General features: G+C 29.7%; 1 protein-coding gene across 5 annotated transcripts; it reads right to left on the minus strand.

Moving 5' to 3' along the window:
• Positions 1–129: 129 nt before the first annotated feature.
• On the minus strand, positions 130–16,541 carry LOC145180721 (uncharacterized). Of its 5 annotated transcripts, XM_090082800.1 has the most exons (12): positions 15,649–16,374; positions 15,237–15,486; positions 15,052–15,160; positions 14,637–14,963; positions 11,137–11,848; positions 10,270–11,005; positions 7,415–7,523; positions 3,529–4,264; positions 3,181–3,422; positions 2,916–3,088; positions 1,391–1,633; positions 130–1,255 (listed from the first exon to the last, which is right to left on the minus strand). In XM_090082800.1, exons 1-12 carry the CDS (start codon positions 16,319–16,321, stop codon positions 262–264), a joined length of 5,304 nt encoding a protein of 1,767 aa, XP_089938926.1. In that variant the 5' UTR covers positions 16,322–16,374; the 3' UTR covers positions 130–261. The 5 variants fall into 5 exon arrangements, with proteins under 5 accessions (XP_089938926.1, XP_079911783.2, XP_079911782.2 ...); XM_080055657.2 differs by lacking the exons at positions 10,270–11,005; positions 11,137–11,848 and having other exon boundaries at positions 14,641–14,963; positions 15,649–16,541; XM_080055656.2 differs by lacking the exons at positions 14,637–14,963; positions 15,052–15,160; positions 15,237–15,486; positions 15,649–16,374 and adding an exon at positions 13,727–13,847.
• Positions 16,542–17,218: the final 677 nt, after the last annotated feature.

The following is a 17,218-nucleotide window of genomic DNA, read 5'->3' on the forward strand; positions in this document are numbered from 1 at the left end:
AATCTGAAACTTATGACTTAATTATGCTTAACTATAAACACTATTAAACGCATCTAAAGTGTAAGTAGAAACTGGGCACTACAAATTCTTATTGAACGGTTTTATTGATAAATAAAGATAAGACATTAATAAACAACAGCAGAATTTTTGAAATAGCGAACATCGAACACTAAATTAATTTGGTGTTTTACTAAAAGCGTTTAGAGAAACAAGAAAGCCACCTGCAGTTTATTTACAAGACAAAGATCTCCTTTCATACTTTCATTTCACTGCATCATCTTCAGAAATAAGTTCTTCAGAAGGCACTAATTCAGTTTGAGCAATATCAAGGGAATTGGAAGTTGTAGCAATAGCTACGCGGATTTGCTCAAGAGGTATTTCAACCGTCTTACCGTCTATTAATGTAGGCAGACAACTCGCATTAACTGAAGTTGGACCAATTTCATGGAAATCGAATGCTTCAACTTCTTTTGCATCACTTTCTTCCTTGTTTAACTTCGCAGGAATTGCTTGAAGCGAGTTAGAGGACGGTCGTTTCTGAGATACAACTTTAATTGATTCCTCCTTAGGAGACTGACGATAGTTTTTGAATACAGACGCAACACCGTTGGTATTAACCTTGTCAACTTCCTGGTAACGCTGAGGGTAAGTTTTCCTAGTTTGAAATTGCCTGATAGGAGTTTGAACATCCTCCTTGGTAATAGATAGATCTCGAGCTAAAACAACTGAAGAGGATGCCAATATATTTTTTCTAGGTCTACCGAGACCTTTAGTCTGAACTGTACAGCTTTCTGCAGAACCTGGATTAGTGCTAGGTTGCTTCTCTTTATTAGCTGCATTTGAAAATATCGCTATCAACTCTTTTAACTCCGTTTTTAAACGATATAGATTTTCACGACTATGATGAGCAAGTTGCAGCTTAGAAAGTTGTTGCAACAAGCCACGACATTGAGAAGCAAGGATCTGAGGAGTTTCGTTGCTAGTACGTTTATCCGTTACACCGAAGAGTGGACTGAGCTCTCCACTAACCATATCTTTTACCGGAGATGTTTGCGTAGAGTTATCAATAAAAAGTCCAGGCATATCAATGCTAATGTTAGTCTCACACCCCCAGTCAATGTTAAGTTGTGGCAAGAATTTATACGGGTTGCTCATCATGTCCCAGTTCCATCCAGGAAAGTTATTGTAAATTGCACAAAAATGCTCACAAGGTAATTTATATCGCAGCCAATCGTCACAATCGCACGAAGGAAAGCTGAAGATTTTTTTTAACAAAAATTTTTAAACAAAAAGAATAATTTTAATTTTTTAAAAAATGAACCAGGTGAAACAAATTAGACATAAAAAAACTTTGCTTAAACACGCTCAATAACTACTAAAATATACTAACCAGTTGGCATCTCCGAAAGACACAGTGTGTAAATGATCATCATCATTGGAATCGCCTTGTACAGTAAAAATTCCTGAATGCATGCAGCGGATTGTAAAACTTTGTTCGTTAGCTTTCTTTAAACGGTCATAGATGTGGTAGGTAATCTGACCAGGACGAGCACACAGGTAATTCGGTATATTACTGTAAGCATAACGCAAGTCGTTATGGAGTTTAATAGATTCTTTGTTCAGGTCATAATATCTATAAAATATTTTGATAAATAGAAAATTTTATTTCAAAATAATCTTAAGATCACAAATCTCAAAATATAACTGGATAGCGTGTTCTACTGTTTTTTTTCAAAAAATGTTGAAGCGAAATTTGGCCTCTCAAGATGGCGGCGATCAGAGCTCTTAGCAGTGACCGATGTACATCTTACAAGGTTTTACAGAAATACTAAAGTAAATAATTAAAGTTATTTATGTAAGAAAAACTAGACTATGAAATATATTTTTAAAAAATTGAAAGAAATAAAATGATTAAAAAAAATAATTAGACTATGAAAGAAATTATTTAAATATTAACGCTCAAAATATTCGATATAATTTTTAAATGCAATTAACGATTAAAGGTAATATTTATATATAATTTATGTACTTAGTTACCCAATGTAGTGTGCTAGAAGGTCGATAACATAACTGTATGGTAAGTGGCAATGGTGTCTACCTATAATTTTGAAAATTTTCTTTTTTCTATTTTTGTAACAAGATACCAGATATGTACATGCCGCACGAACTATGAGCTGAGTGCTGTGAGTATACACAACTCAGGCGTTCCTTATTCATTACATGAATCTAATTAATAGAGATACTGTTTTATATTATATTTTATTCTCTGTATTATTCCAGTTCTCAATAAATGAGTCAATCGTTTTTGACTTGTTATTCAAAACAACTTTAAAAATTACTAAGGGAATGTTTTTGATAACATACAGTATGTATATCATCAAAAAATGTATGATACATAAGTTTACATCTTTAAATAATAATAACTATCGCATAAGGTTTAGGGATAATCATTCCTAGTTTAAGATGTAAATGCACATGTGAAAACAACTTTAAATAAATTTTCATAATGTATTGTTTAACAAATTTTTGAATGTAGAAATATTTAAATCATCTACTATACTTTTTTACCTATATTATATACTGTACTGTTATACTTGTTGCTAAATATTATGGTTACAGTTATAGAAATTAAATAACTATCACAATACCAAGTTGCCAAAATATTTTATCTTAAAAAGAAACTCAGCAGCCTACCATGGTGTTGTGTTATTAACTTTCTAACACACAAAATTGGGTAGTTAAAAACTAAAAGGTACATAAATTATATAACAAATGCTAAATATTTGAGATTTCTGTACAAGCAATTAATAAATTACTATGTTCAATCAACAATTGAAAAATTTTTTAAAAAGGAAAGTATACTATGGTGTATTTATTATCATTTCCATAACAGTAAATGAAAAAATAGTTCTTACTGTTTACATGCAACTGGTACCACATGCTCAACTAGCTGTTGTATTACATCTTGCAAAGGTGTTGTTTTATTTACCAACTTAATGCTTCTAAATACTTTCAATTCATCATCTAATGTCCGGTTATTATGACATGTCATCAAATAATCATCAGGTCGATATCCAGCAACCCAACGCTATTTCAATTAAAATGAAGTATATAACATCAAGTATAGGATGAAGAACAGATAAAATGTAAAAAAAAAAGCATAACTTTATATTCATTTACCTTCGCATGTGCAAGCCAATTGAATTGAAACCAGTTCCGAAGTTTATCTGAAGTTTTCCACACTTCACTTTCTTCAAGCTCACGTGCAGCAGCATTTAATGTGTCTTCAGAAAATGATTGTGCAATTGCTTTTAAATGCACAAGCATTTCATCTTGATGTTCAGATACACCATTTTGATCATCACTTAGCCAATCCTTCCAAGCTTTTTCTCGCGAAGAATCAGATATTAAAATAAACGAACCTTAGTAACAAATAAAATGAAACAATTAACAACAAAAGCAAACAGCAAAAGCAAAACAAAATTTTAGAGTTTTTTATATGTTAGATTTAACTTAAGTTAAAAATACCATTAAAAGAGTTCTCCACAGCTTCTATTTGCACATCTGAGCAGTCACAAACAACAAATTTTGGACTCCAACCTGGATTCCAATCTTTAATTGTCTGTAAACCTTCTGATAGCATAACAGATGTATTTGATTGTAAGATAAATTCTGCAACTAATTGATAATCAACATTTGTTTGTACATATATACAATATAGCGGGAAAGGTATTCTAGCATGGATATCTTTAATTTGGGTAAGAATGACTTGAGAATTATAGCGCTTTAAAAGACGCTGTTGGTGTGGAGTTTGATGGCAAAATAAAAGTTTAGCATTTTCATTTAAATCAGTTCTTGATTCTTTTTCATCAGATATAAAATCTTCTGTAGCCTCAATACTATCATCATTTTGAACAGTTGATTCAAGAGACAAATCATGCTTCACTTTAAAATTGAAAATCATTTTTTCATCATTGTGTTTTTCTTTAAGAACCTCTGCTTGAGCCTCAAGTTTCTGCTCAACATCTTGAGATATATTCAAGGAGGAACGGGCTTTAGACATGAAATACCGGATTTGCTTTTTTGTTGGGAAGTATTGACGACGAGTTCTAGGGGGAGGCACTTGATCTTTAAACATTTCTTTTATAACATACTGTTCTAATAGACGTTTAACTTCATCGATTGGTATACTGGGATCATTCCAAACAAGTTTAGACACATGGCTACATAATTCTGGATGAAGCGCTTCTTTCACAACTGCTTCCTGTAATAAAAAAAAAAAAAAAAAATTGAGTTTAATAACTTCACAACCCTTGATATCTAGAAAATCATAATAACAAGGTTAGGCAATTTTTAAATTAAATAAAAAATTAGACTTAAGTAAAATACTATAGATAAATATTAAACTTAAGTTAAAGGTGCTATCATCATATATTTAAAAATGTCTATTATCTGAACAATAAAACTGAATCGAAGTGTAAATTTATACTTGTATTTTCAATACTAAAAAACTTCAACTCCCTTAAAGCTCCTAATATTCTATGTATATTAATGCAGAAATAAAAAGATGGTCTTTAAAATGACCTCTCATTAGTGTATAAAGGACATAGTTATACTTGTACTAGAGAATAACATGGTAACTGGTACAGCAGAAAAACTGTAACAGAGAGAAAAACTGGAGATAAACTAAACTAGTAAGATTAACAGTAATGGGGACTGATTAGCATTGTTGATAGTTAAATATTTTGATGCAAATTGGCCTTTTATGTTTTTGATTTTGATAAAAATTGGCCTTTCTTTTTTATACAAAAGCTTGGCCTAAAACAAGAACTAGGCACCATTTAGAGAAGACTTCCGGCAAATTTTTCCAACAACCTTGTTTAATTGCTGAAATAGATGCATAACTTGCAAATAAACATTTGGGGAAATTTTAAATACTAGTTTTGATACTTATTGTAGCTTTTGCAACCTTAATTTAATATAGTTTAAGTGGTTTGTTATTATACTTGATCACATTTCTAAATATAAATGCATGTTTTAGTATAACACTTAGGTGCAAATTTAGGAGCTTTTTTTTAAATAAAGATAAAAAAAAGAAAAAGATAAACCAATAATTTGATGAATGCACAGTGAGAGAGCTTGATCAAGATATAATCAAGAAAAAGTCAGACCCACAGTCATTTTGAAATTCTTTGTTTTTATTTTTTTCTTGATTTTCGTCTCAGGGACAATGGGAAGATGATGAACGAAACGGTTATGGAATTTTAGAATATGTATCTGGGGAAGTGTATGATGGACTATGGAAAGATGACAAGCAAGGTTAAGTTTTTTTTTGTTTTTTTTATGTATTTGGTTGTATTGTAAATTTTAGCAGGTATTTATGAATAAACTAAATTGATGAAAATTTTAAGAGCAATCACAAATTTGAAATTAAAGGACAAAAAATTATGGTGTTGACTCTTTTTAAAATATTCAATAAGGTGGCAGATTACAAGTATGAACCCACAGTATGAATCAATGGTAATATGTCCTCATTAAAGCAGTAAACACTGATGCATTCAAAAATTTTTAGCATTTAAAAGGAAAAACATAATATTAATCTGGCTACATTTGCAAGAGAAATCATTTTAGAAAAAATGTTTTTATTAGTTAGACATGCAATTGAATATCTGCTCAACTTAGCAAGGAATTAGAAGATTTCCCTCTTTTAGTACATGGGATTGTACAAGTTGAGAAAAAATGATCATAAGTTTTGTAATTTTAAAAATATAGATTATTGTTGAAAAACATCATTGAAACATAAATGTAGATTATTGTTGAAAAACATCATTGAAACATAAATTTTTCACAAACAACATGTGAAAAAACAGACATGTTACATTTAGCAAACTTTGAGAAATATGGATTTTATAGTTCAAAAGTGTCTTATTCTTCTATAGTATTTTTAACTGCTTTTTACTGGTGACAGATGATTTTTCATCTTGTTTGCAAAGTCAGATCAATATTTAACACAGGAAGAAGAAAAAAAAAAACCAGATAACCAAAAAATGTTAAAATTTGTGACTAGTCTGGTTTTTCCTAAGTGGTTTTTAAATATTAATAAGTAACAATTAAAAAATGAGACAAAATTTAAATGCACATTACAAGGCTTTTAAAAGATTTTTTAAAATTAAATGTTAATATATGCTCTTTTGATTTGCTTAAAAATATTTCAAAAGTTCTAAAACATGTACCAGAAAAAAATATGCACATGTTCTGATGTGGCATTTAAGGTAACTGTGCATTATTTTAAATAGTTAATTATTTTAAAATATCATTGTATTAGTGTTATTCAAAATTTACACAATTCTGTTATCAAAACAATTAGTTGTAATTGAAATGTCATCAAATCAAGATAAGAAGCAGGAAAAAGGTAACTTAAGGTTAAATATAATCCAGCAATATGTATCCAAAATACTAAAAAAATAATCCAGCAATATGTATCCAAAATACTAAAAAAATACACAAGAGTTAGGTGTTTCAAAAGGACTAAAAAACTCTTGATGATAGCTGGAAGAAAAAAAAAAAAAAAAAAAAAAAAAAACAATCTTTAAATAATGGACCATAACAGAGTGGACCACTAGAAGATCTTGTTGAACTGTTGATTATAAAAAATTGATTATTTAATGTTTAATTTTTTTTATTGCAAAAGCATAATCTAGTTACCTAAATAAATTAACAAAAGACTGTCAGAAAATGTGGCTGGTTTAGAAGATTTTACAGAAAATGACAAAATTTTACAAAAAATTTGCAAGCCAAGAAAACAAAAAAAGCTGATGTCATAGTATCAAACAACATACATAGATGGAACAAACTGTAAATATTTAAGAAACAGGACTTGGAATAACCCCTGGGCAACTCTATATTACTGCTGATGCAGATAGAAGAAGTTTTAAAAACTTTAAATGTTTGTTGCTCCATGAAGACTTTTGTAAAGCTCGATATTTCTTTTAAATTTTTCATTTAAAACTTTCGCATTTTAATTTTTATTTCATGGGAAAGGAACATAGCATCATTTAGAAAATTTATTAAACTTATGTTTGTGTATGTATATGAAGTTTTATTAGAAATGATTTCATACTAGTTCTGCATTTTCAGATATTTGTAACTAAATAGCAGGTAGCGAAAACATGCTTATTTTTTAATAATGTTTGCCTTTATGGTCATTACAAAAAATCTGTTTACCTAAAATAAATCCTGATATATTCTAATTCCACAGACTAAAAACTACTAGGACACCAAAACCCAAGATTAATAGCTAGACATCAAAATTTAGTACACTCACTTCCCTCCCAAAATGTAGTTTTCACCCCAAAAATTAATCAAATCAAAGATGAGGTACCAGAGTTTGGAGTTAGGTCCAAAATAAAGTTACCTCATTAATTTCATGATTGTGCTCTTCTGACATTGATTTAACAATAAGCTGAGATCCATCATCAGAGACACCAAATCGAATATGCATCTCACATCCAACCTTAAAGGAGCTATAATAAGAAAATTACAATTAGATTCTAAACTTTAGCAAACAGTATTAACTTTTTTAGTTAAAACATGCTGTATACTAGCATATATTTATACACTGCTATCTTTACTTCGTTTATAAGTCAAATTATAGTGATACATGAATTTAATATAAGATATTTTTTGAGTATAGGATATTTATTTCAATGAAAAAATATTAATTTTCTATTTCTTTCTTTTATTAGCATTATTACATTTTCTAAATCTCAAGTTGTTAACAATAATAGGAACAATATTGCTATTGGGAGCAATATACTTTTCTTATTCTTAAAGGTTATAAACTTTAGACATCTAACACATGTGAACAAAATATTTAAAAAAACCTTTGCTAATTTTTTGAGATAATTTCTATATCTTGTTTGAAAAAATTTAAATGATAAGAATATTTCATTTGAAACATGAACATTAAAATACAAGATAGTATCTTAATACATTGAATTCTGCACATCACACCCAAATGTGAAAACAGATGAACCAATATTTTAAACAGCTCTATAAAATAGATCAAGCCAGCTAAACCTTTTTTTGAAACGAATTCCTTTTGAATGCGTAGAAAATTCTCTTCCTCCATATTTGCATTTGTAAGTAAGTTCACCAAACTTTAATTTAGGGGAATAAGTCTTATTAGAAGTTCTATTTCTCTTTATAAGATTTTCAATGGTTCTAGAATCTCTTCGATATAACTTTACTTTGTTTTTAATTTGATAGTTTTGTACTTCTCTCTCTAAGTCTTCTATACAGCTAAAACAAGATCCTGGTTTTATAAGTGAATTTGAACATTTATCTAAAAACTGGAAACTTTTTTGAAAAATTTCTTCTTCTAATTTGGTTTCCTTTCTTTCTTCTTTGATTACATTTGGATCATGATCAAGAACTAAATCTTCACTTTGTAGAGTAAGACTCACTCCCGCGTTTAAGTTTTTGTTGATAACATCATACGGAATTTCGTCAGCCATATTTCCGACGTTGTTTAAATAAACGGTTCCGTTAATATATCTCAATTCAACTTCAACGAAAGAAAAAATCGGTGAGAAAGTAACATTTATTTGAACATTCATGAAAAATTTTAGGAAATAAGGTAAACACACATAGGCTTTGAGAAACAAAAAGCATTAACTTATCATCAATTATAAAATTTGTGTTTAAATCACTAATGCTAATACATTAAGTGGAGGTTTTTTCAATTCGGAAATCATATTGATGAATAACAAGTAATTCTTATCCAACGTTGACCAGATTTTAAAGGAAAACATAAGAACTGTTTCAAACTTGAAATAATTTTTGGAAAATTCATGTAGAGAATTTGCTTTTTTTCGATTTAAGCCATTTTTAGTGATTGGTTGTTAAGGAGGAGTTTTATGGGTAGAAAAATAGAATTTTTAACTTTTAAACTTTTAACTCATTTTAAACTTTGGTGGATTATGAAGTATCGCCAATTAACCATCGATATGAAAACTTAGAATATTTTAGTGGAACATTTACCGATTACCTTGATGAAAAAGTACAGTATTCTTTTTGGACAATGACTATTTATATGTTGTTTAAAATAAAATTCAAAGACATAATTGCTGCTATAATTTCTTCATTCTTAGAATTCTATTCATCTGAGAGTATTTTGTTACTAAAGTTTTACAGTCCAATCCTTCTAGATTAGCCTCTTTAGGTTTTTTCCTGATCTTCACAGAATATAAAATATAAACGTGTTAAGTCTTCTCCTACTGTTTTTTAAGAAAAGTTTTTCAATTTCTTTTAGTTTTAGCTTTTAAAAAGCTGTGTTGTCAGTGAAAACGCAGTAATTTGAAATTGTTGGCATTTTAAGTAATTAAAAATTCGTAGAGTTTTAAAATTTGCTCATTTGAGAACCCTTACACAATATTATGTTTTATGGTTAAGTAGATACAAAATCTTATTTTCAATCCGTTTTTATCGTCAAGCTATACTTCACATCCGACTTTCAGAATTGAAGTATGGTTTGAAATTTTGAGTTTGATTTTTGCAGTCAGTTTTTTAAAAACAAAACACTGAGTTTTTGCAAATAAACATTTTAATTGATTAAAAATACTTGAATAGATATAATGATTTTCGACGAAGAACTTTTCTACGAACTGTCTTTGGACTGCAGAGATTATTGACCGCAAGAAACAAGTAGTCAGATCACGCGAAAAAAGAGTTTTCCTTTACGGCTTCTCTATTTTTTTCCGGAGCATGCTTGAGGTAATATAGTCAATTGGATTAAAAGAAGTTGAGACTAACTTTATGGTTTCAATTACAAATCTAAATTTCTGATAACTTTTCATAAGATTAGACAAGAAAACTTAACTAAATCCTGAAGACCTGTATTTCACTTAGCTAAAACAAGTAACATAGTAGCACTTCTAATAGAAGAAGTATTTTCCACGGAATTTGCATCAATTAAGACTTTAATTCACTAAATTTGTAAATTAATTGTAAATATGTTGATAACCTTGGCGCTGTAAAAGAATAAAAAACCTACTTATTTTTTTCTTTATCATATCAAATATTGCGAAATCACGCGGGTGAAAGCGCAGCTTTCCCACCTTTATCCAACCCCCCCCCCCACCTGCTATTCAAATGATTGCTGCATATTTACGTGTTATAGAAATAGGCCGTGATTAACAGGTAAATAAGCCGTGGTCAAAGCCTGCTTGTGTTAGAGTCTATACCCCCCCCCCCTCTTAGTATACTTACTTGATAATGCGGCGATTTTTTCCTTTTCCGCAATACTTTTTTTTCTCCAATGCATTATAACAAACGTATTTTAATGAATCGTATCGCAGGGAAACATTGTTTAAAGGAATTGCTTCGTCAGAATTACAATACAATTTGACATTTCGAATTTCTCTATATAGGTCAACTGCATCAACAGCTTCTTTATATGAGTTAAATTTTGCTCCAAGAAAAAGGATACTGTTTAGAGCATTTTCCCCACTATCATTGAAAGAATCACGGTTTTCAAGGTGGTATTTGTGAACAGTTGCTAGTGGAAACTCTTTAGTTAAATACATTAAAACGCCTAATTCTTCAACGTATTCACCCTTCTCTTTAGCTTCTATAAAAAGCTTGATTTTATTTTTTATTGCAACTGATACCCCAGTGCGATTTCTCTTAGTGTCTTTTGATAACGAGAACTCGGGAAATGCATAAATTTTTTTCACTGAAAAAGATGCAGGACAGCCTAACTTTTTGGTAGGCCTCGCAAGATGACGTTTCGGCAAAGCTTCATCCCGTTTTCTGTGATAAGAGCGTCTTTTTCTCGATAGACTATTGTCTTTTCCCTGAGCACAGTTGTACTGCGCATGTCCTATCATAATGAATGGATATCCTAGAAAAGGTATGGTCAAGTAACCGCTGTTGAAGTGCCAACGAATACAAGGTAGTTCGTTTTTATCGACACTATAGTCTTTGATCACGTCTTGAAGGGTCACTGAAATTTAAACATAACTCTTAAAAAATAATTGACAACTTAAAACCTTTAAATCTTCTTAGCTCATATATATTCCGCAAACTCTAAAGCTCCGAGAAAAGTGACAGCAAAAAGCTTTAAAATATAGCTACCGTGTTTTGAAAAATTTCTTGAAGACATTACAACACAATAAGCTGTAAGGGTTTCACGCTTAACTTTTTCAAACGCCATCTTAAAACTTTCATGGCTATTAAAGATAAGAAAATCTCCCAATTTATTTGACTGAATACTATCTGCGTTCTTTTCTAAATTAGGATCAGTTTCCTTAACACTGTCTTGACCAAGATCAGTATTTTTATCTTCTGACCATATTCTAAGTTGATCTGCTGATTTGTTTTCACATTGCGTTAAACAATTGTCTTTTTCCGTCACTGCCAGACTTTTCATTACAGGAATCTCAATTTTGGAGGATAACTTGTTTTCCAGAGAAAGAATACTCATACGGTTTGATGAGTAATTAGACAAGTAATCTTTAGTTATTTCAGAAGCAGGTGCGTTAAAATCTACCTCTGGTGCAATAACTTCATAATCTTTCTGATTAAAGATACAACCTGTTTTTACTTCTCTACCTAAAAACCTGCTGGAAGAAGACCCATCTGTTAAACTTTCACCCTTTAAAATTTCATCCAACACAAGCGGAGGTATTACAGATTTTTCACTGAAATACAAGGTCGGTTTATTCTGAATAGCAGTGGTAATATCTTTACTAATAAAGTCATTTGCAACATATTGGTCTGGTATGCCAAGGTATGCTGATAATACCTTCTTAGCATCACAAATTGAAACATTTATTCCAGCCATAAACTAAAATTTAAAAAAAATTTGAAATTAAGGAGTTAAAATTAAAAAAATAAGACTTCATCAAAATTATTCTTTAAAAACTTATGGATAATAAATTCATTATTTTATAATAAAAGCAAAAAAAAAAAAACAACTGCAAACAATAGTTGCAAAAAGTAAGCATCAAAGTAAAAAGTATCAAAAGTGTGGTCATATCTTTTATATTTTAAATTTCTGTTAGTCACCCAGTTATTAGTAAAATATAGCTAACATTTGTTATGTGAAAAAGCAAGCATCAAAGTAGAAAGTATCAAAAGTGTGGTTGTATCTTGATATTCAAGTAATGGTTTTAAGTATTCCAAAAGACCACAGTTTGAGAAATTATTTACAAAAAATTATTCTTAAAATAAGAATGTTGCAACCAAATAAATAGATATTTTACAGTTAAATAGAGTTATTATGTGCCAATCTATTCATAACTACTGCAGAATTGTTATATATACAAGTAAACTCACACACATGCCTGTTAAAAATTACAAATATGTACATAGTCAATAATTATTTTGACATCAAGATTGCATAAACTAATCATAAATGCTTATGATTTTCCCCATACCTTGTAATTAAGTACAAAAAAAGGTATCAAGATATATGATAGATGTTAAGATTTACAGTAGATATAAAGATATAGGGTAAATGAACCTGTTATATTTTTAAAAGTGCTGCAAACTTTTATGAACTTAAAAACAAACAAAAAAAAAACATACAAAAAAACATAACTTCTATGTAGACTATGCCTATTTCTATCCAAAAAAATAGTTTGGCCCTGATAGAGTGAAATATAAATTTAAAAAACTGTAGCAGCTGCTCAACAAGATTCACAACTGTAACAAACTATAATTTTATGTAAAATTAAATAAAATATAGAATTGACCACCTTAGAGCTTAATATACTTATGACACACTTTTGCCAAAATGAAACTAATAATTAATTCTTTTGTAAATCTGATAAATAACATGGAATAAAATTTTTTGAAATTTGATTTATTCATAATGGATTTTATGATTTAAGTTTTTTAATATTAGGATCTTCAATTCTACTTGTTGACAAAATGGTAGAGTAAAATAGAACACATAAAGTAATCTAAAATAGCATTTAGTCAATATAATTACAAAGTAATATGGTTTATATTAATTTGTAATTGTGTTAAATAGATAAATTGACAAATCATGAATGTAATGATCCTTTTTAGCAATAATAAACCATTCATGAGTCCATGACTCTTCTAAGGTACTGTACCCAAATTTAAAATAAAAACATGTATGTATGTATGTATGTATGTATGTATGTATGTATGTATGTATGTATGTATGTATGCATGCATGTATGTATGCATGCATGTATGCATGTATTCATCATTTATCCATCCATCCAAATACATACATACATACATACATACATACATACATACATACATACATACATACATACATACATACATACATACAAACATACATACATACATACATACATACATACATACATACATACATACATACATACATACATACAAACATACATACACATACATACCATGCCTACATCCCAAAATACATATGAAAATGATATAAAATTGATATGAAACTCAAGGAGCTAGCATAGTAAACGTTTTTAGAGGAATAGAATTTGCAGACCTACTAGTTATCAGAATGTTATCTACAAGGGATTATAACTTTTTTATTTAACCGGATTGTTTTCGAATTACGAAAGTCAAGACTTAAAGACAACCACGTCAGTACCATGCTATATAACAATAATGTTTGGTCGTAACTTTAAAAAACTATAGTTGTAAAAATTATATACTACTAAATAAGTCTTATCTAACAACAAAAATCACTTACCAGTGTACACAGCAAAAAGATTCAGCGTTACAACCTTGAAGCTGTCTTTAAAATTAATGGCGGGTTGGTCTTCCAGTCTTTAGTGTTTTGCTCTCGCACAACAAAAAGTAATATCAAAATTGGCAAAATCCAAGACCAGACAAAATAAAAAACTGCAATAAATCTATTGACCGGCACCGGATGACGTAAACAAGAAAGTTACCGGTTACGAATTTCGCGCCATTGATCTTCAAGTATCTTTTTTTTGAGGGTAAAACAGGTAGCAAAAAAACCGGACTGAATTTTTTATTTTTCAATTAATGAGAGGTAATAGTTAATTGAAAAAAAAAACAAAAACTCAGGGATCTATGCGGAAATTACCATTTTATTCTATACAGATGGTAAAAACATCTTTATAGAATAAAAAGTCCACTTTCTCTTAATGCTTGTCAGTCCCGAGACAAGTTCGCTGCGCTGAAGGAGTAAATAAATATGCAGTTTGTGTTAGTTTGTTTTAAATTATATAGTTAATGAACAGAATTTGCTGAATTTTTTCTAATATAATCTTTTTTCTAAATCTCTAAAGGCATTACAATTTTAATCACCATTCTTTAACTATTTGAAAATAAAATGTAACTAATTGGTAAAAGAAAAATTATCTAAAAGATAATTACTAAAAAATGATGAAAATTGCAACAATCATACTCTAGTGATATTCTATTACTTAACATATTCATTAAGTTGAACAATAACAGTATTACTACTATAATCATCTATCTAAAAATCTACTTATTTGTAATCTTTATATCTTTATCAGCTTAAGTTTAGACCCTAATGGTACCATTGTAATGAACTGCATGACCCTAATTTTATTTAGATAAGGTCCAGTTATCCTTTTCATTATCCTAATACATTTACAATTATTGTATACAAACCTTGATGAACTCATCAGCTTTTCTTTTTTTTCATCAGACAACTGTCTGCCTCCATAACTGCAGCAAAAGCGTAGTTCAGCAAACCTTAGTCCAGGATTAGTTTCCATAATTTTTCGTGCAGTACCTGGTGCCCTTTTTGCAAGAGCTTCAATAGTCCTTCCATCCCTTCTCCATAAGTGAACATGGTTGTCAGTTTCATACTTATAAATAGCCTTATAAAGCTCTTCTAAATCTGTATAGCCAGCACCTAAACGTATTTCTTCAGCATTTCCACTATTTGTTTCATATTGAGGTTCTTCTGGTTCAAAAGAATGTGATATGACCTAAAAAAAATTATTAAAAATCAAGAGGAAAGTTATTACAAAAGAATTTACCTAAAGTTTTATAGCAATAAGTTTTAAAATTTTATACTTCATCATGACAATGCTCTTCCAATTTTCCATTTACAACTAATGCCATTCCATCATCAGAAATAGCAAACCGTATGAACATTCGACAATCTGTAAAACGGGCTACTCCACTGAATAAAATAAACACATTATAGACAAATGAAGTATACCACTTTTAAATCATTATAAATGTTTAACCTGAACTACCTAGCATCAATGCAAGCAATTTTTTGGGCTTTCCTTTTACCACCATATACACAACAGTAAAGCAACTGCCCATATTTCAAGCTCTTGTTTACTTTATCTAGTTTTTGAAGCTTAAGTGATCTTTTTAGCAAAGCATCTAAAGAACGCACATCTCGCTTGTACAGTTTAACATTATGTTTTTCTTCATAAATACGCAAAGATTCTTCAACTTCTTCAAGACTATAGAATGCATCACCGATATTGAATTCCCCTGAAAAATTATTTCATTTTTACATTAAATGATAATACTGTACTGCACATATGTATATTTTTAAATAAAAAAATATAGATATTTATTAACACAATATATCTATTGTCTTTTACATTTGACAATATATCTATTGTTTAACAATGACAACCAGTCTCTCTTTACCTGGAACAACTACTTTTGAATCACTATCTTCATTTTCAATTGTAAATTCACTAACTAAGTCACTTGGATCAATATCAACACTAGAACCACTTATCTCTTTATCTCTTTGTTCCTCAATATCATGTAATGTCCTTTCCAGTTCTTTTCCACATTGCAAACTAATACCTCCACTGAGCTTTGCTAATTGAAAAAGATTATCCATTTCTGTAGATGATCTATCTAAAAATTTATGATTTTCCGAGGATTCATTTAACTTTACACTTTCGTCAATTGTTAGTTCATCTCCAGTTAAAACTTGAGAACAATCTATAATAACAGGAAGATCTAAGCTTCTCTGTTGTTCCTTTTGGATTTCTTCAAATTGTTTTAAATCATGATTTATATTACTTTGACGAGACGATGAGAGAGATTGGTCTAAAGCCACTCTGATTAAATCTTGAAATCCAGCAACATGAGTTCCTTCTTCAACAAAGAGAACAATATTTTCGCCATCGTTAGTTGTTAATACAACATTTTCGCTTCCATCAGCTGCTTGAAAAAGTATTTCTCGCATTCTATTGCTCTGTTCATTAATAAAAGTATCTGTTTGTAAATTTATCTGAGTATTTTTTGTTGCATCATCTTGATATTGTTCGTCTTCGTGTTCATAAATTTCTTCTTTGACTTCAGCCATGTTTTTCTTTCAAGCGTTCAGGACAGTGAATTAAATGTTTACTATATCGAGTCAGTAAAATCCATATCTTGCCGTATTAGATAATCTCGTTTTGAAAAATCTTACTTCATCAAAATTGTGTCTAAGTAATCTCTCTTAATAAGCGATACAAATGTAAATAGTGTAAGAAAAAATAGTAAATTTATCATACCGTTAAAATAAAAAAAAGCTCTTACAAGTTACGTAAATTACTTTGCTTACAAGTTTAAAAAACTTAAATTCTTTAAAAACAAAGCTTAAAAATTTCGCTCTTACAACAAACATTTATTTGTTGTAATAGCGAGCAGATTGATTCATGGTTTAAAGCGAGCAGGATAGCTGGCGATATGTTTTCATTCGTCTGGTTGGATAATGATGATCTTCTATTTAAGAAACCAAAGCTTGCAAGTTTGTACGGTTTTATAAGAGAGATGTGAACGAAGGGAATCTCATTGAAGAAATTCGCCGCTTTAATACTGCCTACAAAGAAATTTTCAAGCAAGGAAATCCAATACAGCTACTCAACCAAATCTTCGAGAAGAAGCTTGAACGCCTTTTTTCATTAACTTGCATCATGCTCCGGATTTTCAACACTATTCCTGTGTTGCTGAGGTTGAACAATTGTTCCGTAAATTGAAGATTGTAAAAAACTCTCTCCGTTCGACCATGGGCCAGGAACGCGTTATTGATCTTTTGATCATTTTGATTGAAGAAGCTAAGACAATATCGTCGATATATAGATGGCCAGAAAAGATCAAAAAATTCATCTTTAAGCGCCTTATTCACCTTTCTCAAAGTTTTTGTTGATTGTCCTTTCATTTATTGGTTTAAAACTAATATGTTGATTCAAATGCCAGTTTTGATTAGGAAACCGTTTCT

This window comes from Hydra viridissima, unplaced genomic scaffold, assembly GCF_058129835.1.
Source record: "Hydra viridissima isolate aposymbiotic clone 2 unplaced genomic scaffold, HvirCarnegie_v1 scaffold_3, whole genome shotgun sequence".
Taxonomy (NCBI): domain Eukaryota; kingdom Metazoa; phylum Cnidaria; class Hydrozoa; order Anthoathecata; family Hydridae; genus Hydra; species Hydra viridissima.

Bases quoted from the DNA above. Each gene is read 5' to 3' on its own strand.
- LOC145180721 (XM_090082800.1), bottom strand. From the start codon at position 16,321: ATGGCTGAAGTCAAAGAAGAAATTTATGAACACGAAGACGAACAATAT. The intron at 7,524-10,269 runs GTAAGTATACTA...TTCTTATTATAG, and splicing joins AAAAATCGCCGCATTATCAA to CTCCTTTAAGGTTGGATGTG. The intron at 4,265-7,414 runs GTAACTTTATTT...TTTTTATTACAG, and splicing joins ACAATCATGAAATTAATGAG to GAAGCAGTTGTGAAAGAAGC.